Raw genomic sequence first — 19,411 nt, 5'->3', positions numbered from 1 at the left:
TCCAGGACGGGGGCCGCGTAGTCCCAGGTGCGCGTGTCCCACAGCTTCACGTCGCCCGACGTGTATCTGGAAGGGAAAGCCAAGCGTGGGATCCAAAAGCTGCAGGGGTCAAGGCCTCTTTTCTGTTTTTTTTTTTTTTAGGGGAGGGTGGGGGGGCTTTTGAGTTCTGAGCTTGGTTCGGATCCAAAGCTCCTTCCCAGCAAGATGGGAGGCCCTGTCTGCAAAAGGAGGGCGGCGGGCGTCCTCGTCCGTGGCTCCTGTCAGGAAATTCAGATTTACCAATTGAATTGCGTTTATTTGCATTGTTTTAATTCGCCTCGTAAACCGCCCTGAGTCCTTCGGGAATAGGGCGGTGTTATAAAATCAATTAAATAAATAAATAAATAAATAAATAAAACCTTCAGGACAGCCGGCTCCACAGCCACAATCCAGCACCAAAATTGATGGGGCTGAGCGAGGCGGTTGTTAAGCAGGTTTCGCCCCGTTTTACGACCGTTCTTGCCACAGGGCTTAAGGGAACCGCTGTGGTGGTTAACTTAGGGACACAGTTGTTAAAAGACAATCTGGCTTCCCCACTGTCAGAAGGTCGCAAAAGGGGATCGTGTGTGACACACACACACACACCCTGGAACACTGTGTGACCGTCGTAAATACAAACCGGTTGCCAAGCGTCTGAATTTTGGATCGCGTGACCACGGAGAGGCTGCCACGGTCGTAAGTGTGGGGGGGGGGAAAAAAAGAGGTCATACGTCACTGTTTTCACTGCCGTTGTATCTTTGAACAGTCACTAAATGAAGTGTTAAGTCGAGAACGATCCGTAATAGCAATAGCACTTATATACCGCTTCACAGCCTTCTCTAAGAGGTTTACAGAGTCAGCCTTATCTTAATAAGGCTTAATAAGATCTACCTTATTAAGATACGGTAAAACGGCCGACTTCCCGATAACGTCCAGGTTGGGTTTCTTCTTTTGACAGAAAGAGGAGGAACAGAGATGACGACAAAAGAAGTCTTTTGTAAGAGGCGGGAAGGGGTTGGATGTTAGCCCGACCAAGTAGGGCTGAAGAGGCTGGCAACTTCCCGGATGTTACCCCCTCCGACCAAAAAGACGACGACAGCAACAAAAAAAGGGGACAAAGCTGCAAAAAGCTCGAGTCGCAACGCCAAAATCAATCTCTCCAGAGCCCCAGATGTCCTTATCACTGCCTAATGACAACCCTACTCTGCCAATTAAAGACTCGGCTATCGCGGTTGCATTGTTAGTAAGCTTTTGGCCCCCAACGTTGATGGCTGTCTTAATTAGTGCTGGTGCAAAGTACAACTTTAAATTACGCACCCGAGCTGACAAACGCACGGGAAAATAAGGGATCAATAAGAGCGCTCAACTCGTAGCACCTGCGTTGGCGGCGTGTGACGGCCGTTCACAAACCTGCTTTCCATTGGAAGAGAGAGAGAGAAGGAGGAGGAGGAGGAGGAGGAGGAGGAGGAAGAAGAAGAAGAAGAAGAAGAAGAAGAAGAAGAAGAAGAAGAAGAAGAAGAAGAAGAAGAAGAAGAAGAAGAAGAAGAAGAAGAAAGAAGAAGAATCAGGGCCCTGAAAGCCAAACGCCTCTCGAGAAGAAGAAGAAGAAGAAGAAGAAGAAGAAGAAGAAGAAGAAGAAGAAGAAGAAGAAGAAGAAGAAGAAGAAGAAGAAGAAGAAGAAGAAGAAGAAGAAGAAGAGGAGGAGGAGGAGGAGGAGGAGAAGAAGAAGAAGAAGAAGAAGAAGAAGAAGAAGAAAAGAAGAAGAAGAAGAAGAAGAAAGAAAGAAAGAAAGAAAGAAAGAAAGAAAGAAAGAAGAAAGAAAGAAAGAAAGAAAGAAAGAAAGAAAGAAAGAAGAAGAATCAGGGCCCTGAAAGCCACACGCCTCTTGGCCACAATGCAATTCCCCCCCCCTTTGCGCCTGAGTAGAAGCCGAGTGAAAGAAGATGGAAAAAAAGAGAGGCACGAAAGGTTAGAAGTAAGATGACCGTTGTTGACAGGCAAAATTGGGGGGGGGGGAAATCAAATCAAAATAAAACTGGTGGCCGAATTCCGGGAGTTTGAAGCTGCAGCTCCTGCAGATGGTACCCCGATGTTCGTATCTCTTTGCAGTCCTGTAAACACGAAGCCTTGCCGCTCCTTCGGAAACTCGAGGCAACCTGGCCTCGACGTCTTAAATGGTGGGCTTGCAAGCGAAGGAAGGTGGGTTGCTAAAAGCCCCCCCCCATTGACAAAAGCCATTTGATCAACCCATCCCTCAAGGACAGGTCAGCCTCTAGCCCAGCCCTATCCTGCTTCACCTGTGCGGTTCCTTCGGCAGAGGGCTGTTTGTCAAAGGCAACCAATTTCAATCTCCCCCCCACACACACACACACACCCCACTTTGAAACCTGACCTGTCCTTCCCTTGGTGGTGATGATGTCATCTACATTTGCTGCTATTGAAGAGGAGGCCTGCAAATGAGAAGGGCTGAGGGGAGAGATAAATGAACAGAAATACCCTGAAAAGAATTCATTTTTCTTCTCTCTCTTTTTTTCCCCAGGAAAATGCGTGAGGAGCCACAACCAGAAGCGAAGACGGAGAACATGAAACGATGCTCACCGATGTAAGCCAAAGATGAGGCAAAGCCTTAGAATAAAAGGAGGGCTGGGAGGGACCTTGGAGGTCTTCTAGTCCAACCCCCTGCCCAAGACAGGAGACCTTTATTCCGTGCCGGACAAATGGCTGTCCAATCTTTTCTTGAAAACCTCCAGTGATGGAGCACTCACAACTTCTGGAAAACAAGGTGTGTCCCACTGATTAATTGGTGTCATTGCCAGGAAATTCCTCCTTAGTTCTAGGTTGCTTCTCTCTTTGCTTAGTTTCCATCCGTTGCTTCTTGTCTTGCCTTCGGGCGCTCTGGAGAATAGCTTGACTGCCTCTTCTTTGGGGCAGCCCCTGAGATATTGGAACACAGCTATCATGTCACCCCTGGTCCTTCTCTGCATTAGACGTACCCAATTGCTGCAACCTTAAGAGAATTTTGCAAGTTCTCTGTCCCCTTTACAGTTCAAGAAACTACTAGGGTCCCTTCTGAACTGCTTGCCCTGCCCAAAGTATCGATGTGGGCTAAGCTTTGAGTCTTCGGAGAAGGGCGGGATATAAATGGGATTAAAATAAATAAATAAAATAAGCTGCCTTTTATCTGATGATGGGTTACTTAGCTGGGTCTCTTTGCTTTGTTTCTCAAGTTATTCCCGCATATTAATACAATCGCCCAGCAAGGGTATGCAGGACTACAGCTTAAATGTAATTACCAATTCTGCAGTGCTGGGCTTGTTTACTCCAGAGTAAGGGGCCAGAAGAAGCTAACTGTCAGCATCTGGGCACAGGACCAGACCCTACGAAAGCAAGATGGAAGTATCGCATCTCAACTCAAGACAGGACAGAGATCCAAAAAAATAACAATAATCTCTACCTCCTTGTGCCCCCGTATCTTTAACTTGGAGATAGTAATCTAGAGTTGTCTTACAAGGATGTTGTGATAAAGGTCACCTTGATTATTGACCGAGCGACGTGAAGCCCTTTGATCGTTTGATGCATGAGTGAGTGGTTATTATTCAGGATGCTTTTTTTAAAAGCGTGTTTAAGTCATCCTTCTTTCTTTGGAAGAATGCGAAGATACTGGTCAGAGATCAGGAACTGGCTTCATTGTATTTCTGTTGCAAGCATTGTACGCTGCATACATTGGGGAGAGGTAAAACCTGTCACCTAGCAAATAATACCTAATAAAGAGCATCATATTAAAAAATAGGAGGGGATGCTAGATAGATAGATAGATAGATAGATAGATAGATAGATAGATAGATAGATAGATAGATAGATAGATAGGTAGAAGATAGATAGATAGATAGATAGATAGATAGATAGATAGATAGATAGATAGATAGATAGGGATGGAGAGGGGGGATGGATGGATGATGGACAGAGATGATAGATAGATAGATAGATAGATAGATAGATAGATAGATAGATAGATAGATAGAAGGATAGATAGAAGATAGATAGATAGATAGATAGATAGATAGATAGATAGATAGATAGACAGACAGACAGACAGACAGACAGACAGACATGGATGATAGATTAGATAGATAGATAGATAGATAGATAGATAGATAGATAGATAGATAGATAGATAGATCACCTGGAGCTCCTGAACAAAACACAGGACACAACCCTAAATATACATGCATACTTTACACGGGTACGTGTCCGGATGCGCAGTCACCGGTATCCAAAAAAAGCTCTTGACACCGGAAGCTGCTACTAAATATAAGGAAATAAATTCATGGGGAAACAATCAACCCTATTTAATGCATTTAAAATTTCTCCCCAGCTTTTAAAAAAGTGGACCCCAGCAAGGCCTTAGCTGAACCAGCACTAAATGTCGAAATCCACCTCAATAGCGATTATTTAAATTGCGTCCAAAGAGAAAGGGGAGCGAGATGTGTTCTACCAGACGCCTTTTAGGCCTTCCCTCTCACGGCCATCAAAGGCCAGGCTCTAAAACCCGCAGAGCATTTAAACAAGGAGCAAAACAGCTGAGGCTCAGCCCCACTCAATGGGCCCTTTTAGATTGGCATGTACGTCCTCCAAATTAATATGCAAAAAAGGACCCGGCTTGGAGAATAGCTGGACCCAAGGCGGAAATTACCATCGGGGATGGGGGGGGGAAAACAGCTGGAGAACTTTCTTTCATCTGTCTCCATTCACCAAGGGGAGGGATGGAGGGAGGACCGTTTGGGGTCTGAATGAAGGATGGAGGGAGAAGTCTGGATCTGAATGAGGGATGGAGGGAAGGAGAACAGTAGGAGGGATGGAGGGAGGACAGTCTTGGCCTGAAGAAGGTGTAGGAAGAAAAGTCTTCGTCATAGTTCCATCCAAGCTGGGGATAAAACAACATGGAGACTGCTTTGGGAAGAGGGTTACAGTTTATTGCAGCGGAAAGCCAGACAGGGGAGATGGATCCAACAGAAAAAAAGGACTGACCACACGTGGGTAGTGGGTTTTTATACCCCCAGGACTCTATTGTTTGGAGTTATTTCCGGTTCCTGTTTGAGGCAATTTCCTGTGTGTCCAGGTGTGCCCTTCTAGGAATCCTGCTGGTTGTGGGTATGTCCCAGCCCCTGCTTTCCTGGGGCTGGAGTACGTAGATGTTAGGCCTTTGTCTTCCTAAGGTCCTGCCTCCAACCTTGTCTATAGAACTGGTTTTCTGCTTGGAGTGGGGAGGGGGAAGGAGACCTGAGACTATTAAGAAAACTGGGCGTGCTTTCCTAGTTCCTTCAATTTCTTTTTTTAAGGAAATGTATTTTTCTGCCTTTTTAATATTTCCTTCTCTGGGGAGCTGACTTCCCTCAAAGGGATGGAGGGGGAATGTTTGGGTCTGAATGAGGGATGAAGGGAGAATGGCCTGGGTTTGAACGAGAAGGGAGAACAGTCTAGGTCTGAACAAGGGAGACGGGGTCTGAACAAGGGAGACGGGGCAAACAGTCTGGGTCTGAATGAAGGATGGATGGATGGAGGACAGTACGAGGGGTGGAGGGAGAACAGTCTTGGCCTGAACAAGGGATGGAGGGAGAAATCTGGATCTGAATGAAGGAGGGAGGGATGGAAGGAGAGCGGTCTGCATCTGAAGGGCCCTCTGCTTTCTAAAGACCCTCTTTGCTTCTTTTCTGACATCGGAGACCTCATTCTGGCGAGAGCCGATGTTTATCGTGAACACTCTGCCCGGCACTAAGGATGCTTGTTTTTGAGTGTCAGACCTTGGATTGTTTTCATTGGAGACGGTGATGATGTTTGCGGTTACCTCACTCCCCAATCAATGCGGCAGGCACACAACACCCCAGCCTTTTACGGCACCTCTCTCTCTCTCTCTCTCTCTCTCTCTCTCTCTCTCTCCTCTTTCTGATTCTCTCTCTCTCTCTCTCTCCTCTTTCTGATTCTCTCTCTCTCTCTCTCTCTCTCTCTCTCTCTCTCCTCTTTCTGATTCTCTCTCCCTCTCTCTCTCTCCTCTTTCTGATTCTCTCTCTCTCTCTCCTCTTTCTGATTCTTTCTCTCTCTCTCTCCTTTCTGATTCTCTCTCTCTCTCTCTCCTCTTTCTGATTCTCTCTCTCTCTCTCTCAGTGGCTTAAAGCAACAGGGTCCCTGGTCACGTGGGCCTCTGTTTCAAAACAATACAAGGCCACCTTCTGCCTCCCTGGTCCGCGGCCCCCCCCCTCCCCAAACTATAGAAAACACTGCGAAAATGCGAGGCTTTTCAAGGACACTTTCCCAATCACAAGCAATTAGCGTGAGGCAGGGTTGAAGGGGAGGGGGGGAGAGAAAATGTATCTGCAGATTGAAATTTGAGTTGGCTCTTTCATCCCTCCACTTCGGAGCTTAAATTCTCTCTCCTGCCTTCAGCAACTGAGTTTCAGATTACTGAAAAGAATAGCGGCTTTGATCTGTTTCGCTTGAGTTTCTCCACCCACCCCCCAGCTATGTCTAGCCAGAAAATATGTCATCCTTGTTCTTCTTTTTTTTTCCCCACCCTCCCCTCGCCGTCTCCAATTTTGCTGCAAACAAAAAAGGTAGGCACGAGGCAGCCAACAGGTAAGAACGATCAGGTACGCGTCGAACGGTCTTCTTTTTGCGAGATAACGCCGTGCACAAAATCAGAACCAGAACTTGGGGGCAAGGGACCTACGAAAAGTGAAGCCCTGCCTGCCACTTAAAAAAAAAAAAAAAGTTGTGGTTGGCTTATTCACCCAACCACAATTGGTTGCCACACACCAAAAAAGTTAAGTCAGAAGCTGTGACGGACTGGCTATCATGTATGGGTTCAGACATCACACTAAGCCACTGAAAGCTGTATGAAGGCTTAAGGACACATTTGAATTACTCTTAAGCACCGATTAGCAGTTGACTGGAGCTGCGCGGAAAATTCAGACAGAAACAGACCCACGACATGATGGCTTAATGCGGTGCGTGGATCCCGTTTAAGAACTAGCTTCAACAGGGTTCGGCCTGAGATTTTTGAACAGCTGCCGCCTAATCGTAATGGATAATGGGGGTTAGTTAGACCACTAACCTACATGGCAGCTTCATCCGATCCAAGGCAGCTGAAATGTTATTTTAATTGATTAATGGCGTTTTGTGTTATGTACCATTCTCCCGAGGTCTGACTGACTCAAATCTGCATTTGGGCAACTTCAAGATACAAATGATATCATTTGTGTTATGACATCTGGGTGATGACATCATTACATAGAGGACATTAAGGAGGCCTTTTGCACGATGGCAACATTGCACAGAGAACACGCAACGGAATTTCCTCCGTGGTGGGCAAATACCGCTCAGCCCAAGTCCAGAAAAAAACAAGATTGGGCTGCATTTCCACTTTAAAAAAAGAGAGAGAGCTCCTGGTATGGACTGGTTTTCTTCAGCAAAGGAAAGAACGACACAATATGTTCCCCACCCTCGATGGCTTTGGTGTGTATCAAGAAAGCAAGGCAGTTAACACTCGTAATGCCCACGAGATCCTAAGCTCTCGTTTACGGAATTCTAAAATTAGCCCTGTTGATTCTCGATGCTCAACCACACCGGAGGTGTCACGCCATCGCTCGCTGCTAAAATAATCTCTGATTAGGTCATAAAAAGAGCTTTGTAGGATCAGACCTGCTTCATCCCGCATCCAGCCCGCACAAGAACTTCTGGGAGGGAGAAGACCACAACTGAGAATGGGTCACAAAGAACTTAAACAACCTCTACCGCTGGAAGAATTAAAAAAAGAACGAACAAAAAACACAGTTTTCTTGATTATTACAAGCCGCTGCAGGTTTTATCTTCCAGCCCGCAGTCTGGCACCCTTCAGACCACCAAATGTTAGGCTGCCCACTGCATCCTGGCTTAGCAAATTCCCTAAGGGTAAAATACGACAGGCGACATTTCACCTATTGTCAAATCTGCAACCGTTCGGCTGTATTGTCTCTGAGTGCCCCAGAATTTTATGGATGCCTTCTGCATACAGGTGGTTCGTAACCGTTAAGGGAATCTGGCTTGGCCCGATCGCGTGATCCCCGGGACACTGTAACCGTCACGAAATAATGAACCAGAATTTTGATCATGTGACCACGGGGGAGGGATGCTGCGGCGGTCGTTAAGTGTGAAAAACGGTCCTACGTCACTTTTTGCCGTGCTGTTAAAACTTTGAACGAGGAGTACCTCCGCCTTAACAATGTCCACCTGGTCCACCTCAACTTAGCTTTTCACACGGCGTCGTCAATTTCCCATAACAAACGGGCTACTTTCTGAATTTATTTCAAGTGTCACTCACGGAATCTGGTGCCGGCAGGGGATTTGAAAAAAGAAGGGGGGCAGGGGGGAGGGGGGGAAACACACACACACACACACACACCCAAGACAATTGACTCTAATTCTACTCCACAAAAATGCATCGTTAAAATGAAGTGTTGCTCTTAAACGCCATACATTGATTTATGAGAGGCCCGAGAGCCAGTTTCACAGCCCCCAATGACATCATCCCCTTCTCTTCGCTGCCTGGTGTTGTGACTTCGGGACTGGGAAGCTGCAAAAGAGGCGGGAGGCTTCTCCCCCCACCCCACCACCCCCACCTTTAAACACACCGCCGCGTTCAGCCCCCACCAGGGTTTGGAGTAAGAAGATTAGCGGTTATCCTGGGGGATCCATTCTTGAAATTCCCTACTGTTTTTAGCCCAGAAACAAAGCTAATGAGGTTCATGACATGGAGAGGCCGAAAAAGAAATAACCCTTTTAAAGCCTGCATTGCAGATAAAGCCCGGGTGGTGATAAATAGAAATGATGGCCCATTACAGGAGAGCTGAAATCTCTCAATGACTCAGAAAACGCAGCACAAGGGAGATATTTAGAACTACGATGCCAGCGCCTGTTTCGGGCATTAAAAACCGTTTTGCTGTTAACGGCTTTCACAGCAGAATCATTTCTACTTAAAAGCCAGGGCAATAAGTTTGTCTCTACTATATATTTTATACATATATTTTAATGGCCGGGGATAAAACAACCAGAATTATTAGGACTCCCGTCCAGCAGTATGCAATGGAGCCACGGCAGGAAATTTCGCGTGCCGGTGAATTAACTTCAGAATTATTATTATAATAATTATTTGGCAGGCTCCTTTAAATTTGCAAATAGGTGCCAAAGGGGGGAGGGGGAAGGGAATGCCAAATTCCTAAAGCATGAATAGCATACAATGAACCTGACTATCTAGCTCAGTATTTTTCCGCCCCTGGCAACTCGAAGCCGTTTGGACTTCAATTCCCGGAGGGGATTCTGGGAGTTGCAGTCCACACATCTTCAAGTTGCCAAGGTCGGAAAACATTAAGCTAGTGATCTATCAGGAGCTAAATCAAATGTTACCCATCGGTTTCCATGAGTTGTAAGATTCCCTATGTTCACTCTTGAGGTTGTTTTTTTTTTTAAAAAAAAAAAACACTGTCATTATATCATAAGCCACCGTAACTCTTGGTTTAAATGCGAAGTAATTCCTTACAGGCAGGAGAAGAATCTAGCTGCACAAAGCGTTCTTGGTCCCAGACTCACCCTGCAATGACTACTCCGTTGCATGAATGCACATCACACAGAATGTTCCCGACTTCGTGCTGCAACTGGCTCATAGCCCCGACACGGTTCTGCAGAGCAAGACAAGGAAAAGCCATGGGTTTGGTCTAGTAGTCCCTCAAAAATCTCCACCCCACCCCACCCCACGAACTGTGGCTTTTGACATTCAAGTGGTATTCCAGCATCTCGACTCTGACTCCGAGTTTGGTAAAATGAGGAACCAGATTGTTGGGGGCAAAAGGATGACTCTGTAAACCGCTTAGAGAGGGCTATAAAGCACTGTGAAGCAGTATATAAATCTAAGTGCTACTGCTATTCTATTCTATTCTCTATAAAGATCCTATTCTATTCTATTCTATTCTATTCTATTCTATTCTATTCTATTCTATTCTATTCTATTCTATTCTATTCTATTCTATTTTCTATTCCATTCCATTCCATTCTTCCATTCTATTCTATTCTATTCTATTCTATTCTATTCTATTCTATTCTATTCTATTCTATTCTATTCTATTCTATTCTATTCTATTCTATTCTATTCTATTATTTGCTATTCCATTCCATTCCATTCTTCCATTCCATTCTATTCTATTGCAATGGTGGCGCAGTGGTTAGAATGCAGTATTGCAGGCTAATACTGCCAACTGCCAGCAGTTCGTTCCTCACCGGCTCAAGGCTGACTCAGCCTTCCATCCTTCCGAGGTCGGTAAAATGAGGACCCAGATTGTTGGGGGGCAATGTGCTGACTCTGTAAACCGCTTAGAGAGGGCTGTAAAACACTATGAAGCGGTATATAAGTCTAAGTGCTATTGCTAGTGCTATCGAGCATAGAACCACAGGCCTGGAAAGGATCTCGGAGGGCTCTTGTCCAACTCCCTGCTCAAGGCAAGAGAAAAACAATCCCAGTCAAATGGTTGTCCAATCTATTTTTGGAAACTTCCACCGATGGAGCACCCACAAGTCTGGGGAGCAAGCTGTTCCACGGATTGTTCTCACCGTCAGGCAATTTCTCCTTATTTCTAGGTTGGACCTCTCTTGAACAAGGCTGAATAGTATTGTCTCAAATGAGAAGTTGTTTTCCCTTACTTTCCAGTTGGCTCGCAAAGTCTTCTCCTTTTGCCGACATTCTCGGAGGGTCTGTTTCCAACAGGGGAAGTCTGAGACTTGACTGTCGGGCAGATAACCTTCCTGTTGACAAAGCCGGTACCACAGGACTTGGTCTTCAGCCAGTATCTTCCACGTTCGGCTCACCTAAAAGTGGGACAAATGCTCATTGCTGAGAATCCTCTCTGAAACCAGAGGGAGGGGGAGGGGAAAAAAACAAACCATGATGCTCTCAGTGACCATGGTGTGCGTCACCCCAAAAGAAGACCTGCGTTAATATTAAAACAGGATTTTAAAAAAATTCTTAAATGTATGTGACCTAGTTGGGTAATAAAATGTCTCCGGGAAAACAATCAAGCACAGAGAGCACTAAGGACCCCTCATTTCCACACTGAGCTACAAATATTCTCCTTTATTGCTAAAAGATAAATGGCATGGCCAAGTCTAGGAATCTACCGTATTTTCCGGCGTATAAGACGACTGGGCGTATAAGATGACCCCCCAACTTTTGAGATGATTTTCAATATTTTTCGTCTTATACGCCGGAAAATCAGTGAGCCCGGGAAGGCACGCCCTCCCCTCTCACTGTGGAGGAAGCAGGGCAGGCTGGCGTCTGGCGGGAGCTGGCAGGGCAGTCCTGCACATGCACGCGCTCCCCGGCTGTTAAGGAGCACTCCTTAGCAGCCGGGGAGTGCGCGCGTGTGCAGGACTGCCCTGCCGGCTCCCGCCCAACACTCTTCCCTCTTGAGGCAGCATCCCCGAGGACTCCTTAGGAGCCGGGGAGTTAACCAGTGGAACAACCTGCCTCCAGAAGTTGTGGGTGCTACAACACTGGAAGTTTTGAAGAAGAGACTGGACAACCATTTGTCTGAAATGGTATAGGTTCTCCTGCTTGAGCAGGGGGATGGACTAGAAGACCTCCAAGGTCCCTTCCAGATTCTATTGTATTTTATTGTATTCTATTGTATTCTATTCTACTCTACAATCTGTCTATTCTATTCTACTCTATTCTATTCTACAATCTGTCTATTCTATTCTATTCTATTCTATTCTATTCTTCTACAATCTGTCTATTCTATTCTATTCTATTCTATTCTATTCTATTCTATTCTATTCTATTCTACAATCTGTCTATTCCATTCTACTCTACTCTACTCTATTCAAGGCTCAACTTTATTTACTCAAGGAATTCACACTGAAGACACCCACATCTCACTGAATGCTTAAATTCTAATTTGTTTATATTTTAAAGGCAGACTAGCAGGGCGGGGGAAAAATCATCTCGGGGAACCCAATTTCCAAACAGCTCCAAAATGAGCAAGCCACTGCTGAAAAACTCTGCAGAAGAAGAGCACTGAAACACAAGCCCGGAAGTGTTTTTTCCTACTTTTCTCAAAAAATAACCATGCAAATAATGAAGGGATGTAAACACAGCGAAGCCCAGCGCCAGGGGCAGAGACGGGCGGCAAGTCTGGAGAGTGACACTCAAAAGGCTGGAGATTGGTTGCCTCTAGTTACAAAGACGGAAAAGCCGAGATGTGAAGTGTTGCTATGAAAATCTCGGGTATGCAAACGAAGCGAGCAAGGCGTCCTTCCCACACAATGGCTCGGTCTACGTTTAGGGCCTAATGAGATAGCAATGTGAAACAGACTTCAGCCTGCAGGTAAAACATGACATTTTTAATCTCTCACAATAATTACATCCTTGTTGTATTGGGGGGGGGAGAGAGAGAGAGAGACTGACAGAGAGACAGAGAGAGACAGAGAGACAGAGAGAGAAACAGGAGAAAGAAAGAAAGAAAGAAAAAGAGAAAAGAAAGATAGAAGGAAAGAGATAAAGAGAAGGAGAGAAACAGAGAGAGAAAAGGAGATAGAAGGAAAGAGAAAGAAAATGAGGAAAAAGGAGAAAGAAAAAGAGAAAAGAGATAGTAGGAAAGAGAAAGAAAAAGAAAGAGAAATAGAGGAGAGAGAAAGAGAAAGATAGAAGGAAAGAGAAAGACAGAAATAGGAGAACGAAAAAGAGAGAGAAGAGAAAGAGATAGAAGGAAAGAGAAAGAAAAAGAGGAGAGAAACAGGAGAGAGAAAGAGAGAGAGAGAGAAAGAATTTTCCTTGCAAATAAGAAATGAGCACATGGGGAAAAAGATGCTGGCCCAACAGGTCCTGGCTGGACAAATGTACAGGTAGTCCTCCAATTACGTCTGTAACGGAGCCTGGAAGTCCTAACGGTCATAAAACAGGTCGCTGATGCAACCGATCTGACTTGACAACATTTTTTTTTTGCAGCGGTTGTTAAGCAAGTGCAGCGGTTGTGTGAGTCCGTTGTTTGCTACGGATGTCGTTTGGCCGAAAACTGGAAATAAGTACCGGTTTTTGGCAAAACCGACATAAAACGCAGTCACGATTGCGGGATGCGGCAAAGGGCTGTCAATCAGGCTGTGTGGCCTAAGTGTGGTCATGTGACCATGGGAGGGGGGGAGGTGACCAGTCAAATACTATCCTTGATGGTCTCCCTTCCACGTATGACAGGTAGTCCTTGACTTATAACTATTCGTTTAGTAAGTCTTCCAAGTTACAAGGGCACGGGGAAACAAGTGACTTACGAGCGGTTTTCACACTCATGGCCTCTGTGGCATCCCTGGAGGTTGCGTGATCAAGCTTGGCGACTGGCAGGCATTTATGACGGTCGCGGTATCCGGGGGTCCCGTGATCCCCTTCGGCGACGTGTCCGGCGAGCAAAGTCAAAGGGGAAATTCGCTTTGCAACCATCTTAACGGACTTAACCTCTGCAGTGATTCATTTAACAACTGCAGACAAAAAGCTTGCAAAACGGGACAAAACTCACTCAAGAGCTGTCTCGCTTAGCAACAGAGATTTCGGAGGACTACGCTGAGAATTAGCCAGGTCCTCAGCTCTGACCTGCTTTAGCTTCTTCCGCTGATTTTTTTTTCCCCCTATACAAGCATATCCAATTCTCAAAGACTGCCTAGACAAGGCCCTGACGTTTCCCTTGGTAAAATTTTCAGAAGTGGCTTGCCATTGCCTCCTTCGCAGGGCTGAGACACAGCGACTGGCCCAGGGTCAGCCCGTCGCCTCCGGCCTAAGGTAGGACTAGAACTCACAGTCTCCCAGTTTGCAGTCTTGACGGTTTAACCACGACACCAAACGGTCTTCTCAAACGTAGCTTTCCCACTAAGAGAAAGCTTAGGGGGTTGGGGTTTTAACATGGTTTTTAATGATTGTATATATCGGGCATAATATTTAATTGTTTTTTAACTTTTGTGTTTTGTCTTTTAATACTTATTGCCCTGTACACCGCCCTGAGTCCTTCGGGAGAAGGGCGGTATAAAAATTTAATAAATATAAATTTAATAAATATAAATATAAATAGAGGGGAAAAAGAGCCCTCCGTTCCATCTCGCTTCCCTGTCGCAGGGGCTGTGGTTCTACTTTAGCCCCAAAACCAGTTCTGCAAGCTGGACCTTCATGAAAACCCCAGCCCTTGTGCCCATTTTTATTTATTTATTTATTTATTTATTTATTTATTTATTTTATTTTAATTCCATTCCCCCTCTTTTCACCACCACCACGTATTTCCCCCCCCCCCCAGAGGTAAACTGTTCCATGCTCCCTGTGCTCTTAGTTGTGGGCCACCGAGGCGTTTTGAAGGATTGCGGCCTGCCGTAGGCCAAGAGGCAGCTGCTTGGCAGGAGTAAAATTACTCCGAGTTGTTTAACAGGAAACACGTTCGCGCCCAGCTTCGACGGGGAGGTTCTTTTCGCTGATTTGTGAACTCAGTGGGTAAACGGAAAGGATTGGCCAACCGCGGCTAGTTCGAAACTTAAGGATGGGGCAACGCAGAAGAAGGGAGAAATCTTTTGAAGTCACTTCTTCTTTTTTCTGGGGTGGGGGGTGGGAAATTGAAGTGAAGGAAGTGCTTTTCAGAAACACCGTAAAAAAAAAAAAGGCCAGGTCACGGAAGGGACGAGTAAAACAAGGATAGTTTATTCCCCGCTGTGATTTTAATCAGGTTACTTCTAGCCCTGCGGGCTTATCAGGCTGAAATTTCTAAGGACGCCTCCAAGTTGAAATGGGCCATTATCGCGGCACAGCCGAGCCGATGAGTAGCAGCTGCAAAAAAGACAGCCCTAATGGAAAGTGTCTTAAGCACTTTATACACTACCGTGAGCGGCTCCATTTAACACCCGCGCCCGCACGCCTTTGGCGCCAACCCAAACCTGGGAGCGTGGCTGGAGGCGACAACAGGTGAGCAGCTCAGGGCCAAAAGACCTGAAAAAGCCCCCCCCCCGGCTATTATTAGTGTTTTCGTCTCTTAGCAGTTTTGTGATGGAAAGACCAAGGAAGGCTTAACCAAGCTTTAGTAAGGCCACACCTGGAATACTGCAGCCAGTTTTGGTCACCATACCACAAAACAGATGTTGAGAGTTTGGAAAAAAAGTTTCAGAGAAGAGCAACTAAGACGATCAAAGGCCTGGAGGCTAAAACATACGAAGAACGGCTGCGGGACTTGGGTTTGGCCAGTCTAAAGAAAAGAAGAAATAGGGGAGACATGATAGCAGTTATTCCAGTATCTGAGGGGCTGCCACAAAGTTGTTCACCAAAGCACCAGAGGGAAGGATGAGAAACAACGGTTGGAAACTCATCAAGGAGAGAAGCAACTTGGAATTAAGGAGAAACTTCCCGACAGCGAGGACAATCAACCAGTGGAACAGCTTTGCCTCCAGAAATCGTGGGCGCTCCCTCGCTGGAGATTTTTAACAAGAGAGTAGACATTCACCTGTCTGAGATGGTCTAGGTTCTCCTGCTTGATCAGGGAGCTGGACTAGAAGACCTCCAAGGTCCCTCCCAGCTCTATTCTATTTTAAGATGCTCAGAACAAGTGGGGGGGGGAGGGAGGGCGGTTGGGAGAATGGGGATCAAATGGGGGGGAAAAAGTTGTCGTTTCTCCAAGCTTCTGCATCAGCTGCCCAAAAGGGTACCCCTGAACGGAGCCAAGGCTGCAGAGACAAGAATCCAGATGACCGCTACAGGAGAGCAATCAGGTGGAAATGGTCCCTGATTTAGGACCATTTCTTTAGCGGCTGTTCAAAGTTCCGACAACACTGGGGAAAAAGTGCTCACGACTGCTCCACACACTGACAACCAAAACGGCGTCCCCCAAGTCACCATTCAGGCCCTTGGCAACCCCCATGTATTTACGCCCGTTGCAGCATCTGGAGGTTACGTGACCGCCATTTGCTTCCGACAAGCAAAATCAATGGGGGAAGCTGGATTTGCTTCGTGATCACCTGTTTCACTTAACAACGGCCTAACCGCCGTGGCAGAAAAGGTCGTAACATCAAGGACGACTCATTGAACAACTGCTCTCCTTAGCGAGGGAAATTCTGATTCCAAATGAGGCCGTTAAGGAGAGGACTTTGCCTGTAACATAATTCTCGCTCGTTAATTGGCACGGAATTTGGGTTCTCTGGCTCTGACACCAAAGGGGAATTTTACTTAATATAAACCACACAGAAATACGACAGCCCGCTGGCAGGACAGGACCGAGGAAGGCACATTCTGTTGTGATTCAGGGTCAGCCTGTGGGTTCGGCAGTTGGGTCGGACGACTCAGAGGAGGAGGGGGGTGTTGAAGAGCTTGCTGAGAATAATATTGAGGCTCCACAGAGCCCTCAGCCAGGCCCCTCCCACCTGGTCACTACGCAGACCCAGCTGTGTGAGCCTGACAGCGTGGATGAAGATGACCCACAGCTGGCCCTGTTCAAGGACGCCCGACGCAGGAGGCAGTCAATCAGGAGTAAACAGAGGAAGGCAATGGGGCTCCTCGGAAGGAGGCAGAGAGAAGCCACGCCCTGAACTGTATAAAAGGGGGAATGCGTGGGAGGGCTGGTTTGCTGAAGGCAACCGCTTGAAAAGCTCCTGTTTCTTGGTTTGTGTCTTGTTCTATTTGTTTTTGTATCAATAAATTTGGCAGGTGTAATTCCAGCCTCTTGCCTTCTTGTAAAAGGGGTTGTCCCTGCTTTTTCTGCAGGGCCGGTAGCAGGCTGGTACAGAACACATTCAGACCTGGCTTCGTGAATTATTATACTCTTACAAAATCTTCCCAAAGAGGCGTCTCTTTGATGAATTCCAATCTGGAGCCGCAAAATCGTTCGCGGGCTCCAGATTGCTATTTTTAATCCAAGCCTTGTTATCGATCTTATCCTACCTACGGCTAGGAGACGCAACTTCAGAAAGTCCCAATGAAGGAACCACAAAAGAGATCTCTCGTCTCATCTTGAGAAACCCTCCGGTCTCTGATTCAACATGGAGATTTTGAATTGCGTTCAAGAAAGACACGTTCTTCGAATAGGTGAGCTTGTAACTTCTAACACAATAGAAGGAGTTTGGGGTTGTGGTTTTTTTGCCCTTCGTGACAACAAAGATGTAGCTTAAAAGGGGATCGACGCTGGCAGGGAAGGCAGAGTTTGTCATTTCTCTTTTGTGTGACAATCACAGTTCAATTCTGCCGATTTTGAAGGAGGGAGTTTTTTTTCTCTCTCTCTCTTCTCTCTCTCTTTCTTTCTCTCCCCTGTTTCTCTCTCTCTCTTTCTTTCTCCTGTTTCTTTCTCTCTCTCTTTCTTTCTCTCCATTTCTTTCTCTTTCTTTCTCCTGTTTCTTTCTCTCTCTCTCGTTTCTCTCTCCTCTTTCTGTTTCTCTCTCTTCTTTCTCTCCCTTCTTTTTCTTTCTCCTGTTTCTTTCTTTCTCTTTCTCTCTCTCTCTCTCTTTCTCTCCATTTTTTCTCTTTCTCCTGTTTCTTTCTCTCTCTCTCTCTCCTTTGTTTCTCTCTCTCCTATTTCTGTTTCTCTCTCTCTCTTCTTTCTCTCCCTTCTTCTCTTTCTCCTGTTTCTTTCTCTCTCTCTTTGTTTCTCTCTTCTTTCTCTTTTTCTTTCTCTCCCATTTCTCTCTTTCTTTCTCGTTTCTTTCTTTCTGTTTCTCTTTCTCTTTTTCTTTCTCTCCCATTTCTCTTTCTCCTGTTTCTCTCTCTCTCCCTGTTTCTCTCTCTTTCTTTCTCTCTCTGTCTCCTTTCTCCTGTTTCTCTCTCTATCTCTTTCTCTCTGTCTCTTTCTCTCTCCTCTCTCTCTCTCTCTCTCTCTCTCTCTCTCTCTCTCTCTCTCTCTCTCTCTCTCCTTTCTCTCTCTCTCTCTCTTTGCTACCAGTCAGTTACCACTTTGGCAGCCATCCAAGCTTGGAAACTGTCTCTCCGGGGACTCCTCTGCTAAGCTAACCAGTCCCATTAACTAGCAGAGTTTTATGAATTCTGCCACCGACCTCTTTTTAAAAAAAAATAAACTAAAAGTAAAAATCCATGACAAAGGCAATGAAAAGACAGCAGGGCGTTCCATTTAGCTGAAGAACTCTTGCCGTCGTTCAAAAATCAAAAGCACCAAGAGAAAAATGAAGAAAAATAAAAAACGGCCTTCGTCTTTACGGCTTTGCTTTTTGCTTGGATCACTTTGGGCTAAAAGCCTGGGCTTACCTCATCTCACTTCAAACGCCTGGCAAAACTCTCGAACTTTGCTTAGCCCTCCCCTCACGCCCAAACTATCCAGGGACTGCTTCTGCAGACATTGTCCTTGTTGTATACGATAAAGCCATTTATAAAAGAAACACCTGAATAATAAGGGGGAAAAAAGTTTGGGGAAACTAAGGTTGATAAGAGACATGGCTATCCTGTAAAAGATGACCGGTGCTGTAAGGAAAAAATTCTCAATCTACGGAAACAGAAACCCAAAGCTATGGGGGGGGGGGGGGAAGGAACCTTTTTAATCACGTTTTCCCTCCTTATTTCGTCACACGCTTTTTACCCTCATTTTAGAATTTATATTTGGAGTGACCCAGGCAAATCTTCTGGGATCTTTGTATCAACAATATTATTATTATTTGACTCAGCCTTCCATCCTTCCGAGGTAGGTAAAATGAGGACCCAGATTGTTGGGGGCAATTAAGCTGACTTTGTAATAATGCCGCTTGGGGTGTGTGTATGAAAGCCCTAATAAGCAGGCATATAGATAGAATGAAGGCTATTGCTAAGCTTGTAAGCCGCCCTGAGTCTTCGGAGAAGGGCGGGATATATTTTTATTTATTTTATTTTATTTTTTATTTTATTTTAATTCCATTTATATCCCGCCCTTCTCCGAAGACTCAGGGCAGCTTACAAACTTAGCAGTAATATAAATGGAATATAAATGGAATTAAAATAAAAAATAAAATAAATAAAATTATTTTCCTCAGAAAAAGACACATTGAGGATTGTTGCAGTCAGAAAAAGACACATTGAGGATTGTTACACATTTAGAATTGTTACGCTTCTTGTCAATGTGTGTGTAAACATTGGTATCCAAGTCAGCAGCGTTACCTTAAAATGTTGAAATATATACAATAACATCCCTTGGTGGGTTTCACAGCTATGTCAACAAACAAACAACAAACACTGTAATGGATTTAATTGTGAATCGACTGCAGGATGTGACTACGAAAAAGGCAAACGCCGCTGTGGACTGCATCAGGAGAAGGTTAATTTCCCAGTCAAAGGCACCAAAATGCCCAATTTATTCAGTATTGATCAGTCGCCACCTAAAGTATTGCCTCAAGT

The 19,411-nt window shown here is 45.5% G+C and overlaps 1 protein-coding gene across 1 annotated transcript in view; it reads right to left on the bottom strand.

Moving 5' to 3' along the window:
* The window catches only part of FBXW8 (F-box and WD repeat domain containing 8), a 52,648-nt gene that overhangs the window by 24,773 nt on the left and 8,464 nt on the right, over positions 1-19,411 (bottom strand). Inside the window, exons 3-5 of the mRNA XM_083373620.1 lie at positions 10,741-10,905; positions 9,637-9,725; positions 9-66 (exon numbers count right to left, since the gene is read on the bottom strand). Coding sequence (XP_083229746.1) covers positions 9-66; positions 9,637-9,725; positions 10,741-10,905 — 312 coding nt within the window. The remainder of the gene's footprint in view (positions 1-8; positions 67-9,636; positions 9,726-10,740; positions 10,906-19,411) is intronic.

Source organism: Vipera ursinii (genome assembly GCF_947247035.1).
Source record: "Vipera ursinii genome assembly, chromosome: 14".
Taxonomy (NCBI): domain Eukaryota; kingdom Metazoa; phylum Chordata; class Lepidosauria; order Squamata; family Viperidae; genus Vipera; species Vipera ursinii.
The sequence above is the reverse complement of the archived record's forward strand: the minus strand, read 5'-3'. Positions and strand labels throughout refer to the sequence as shown.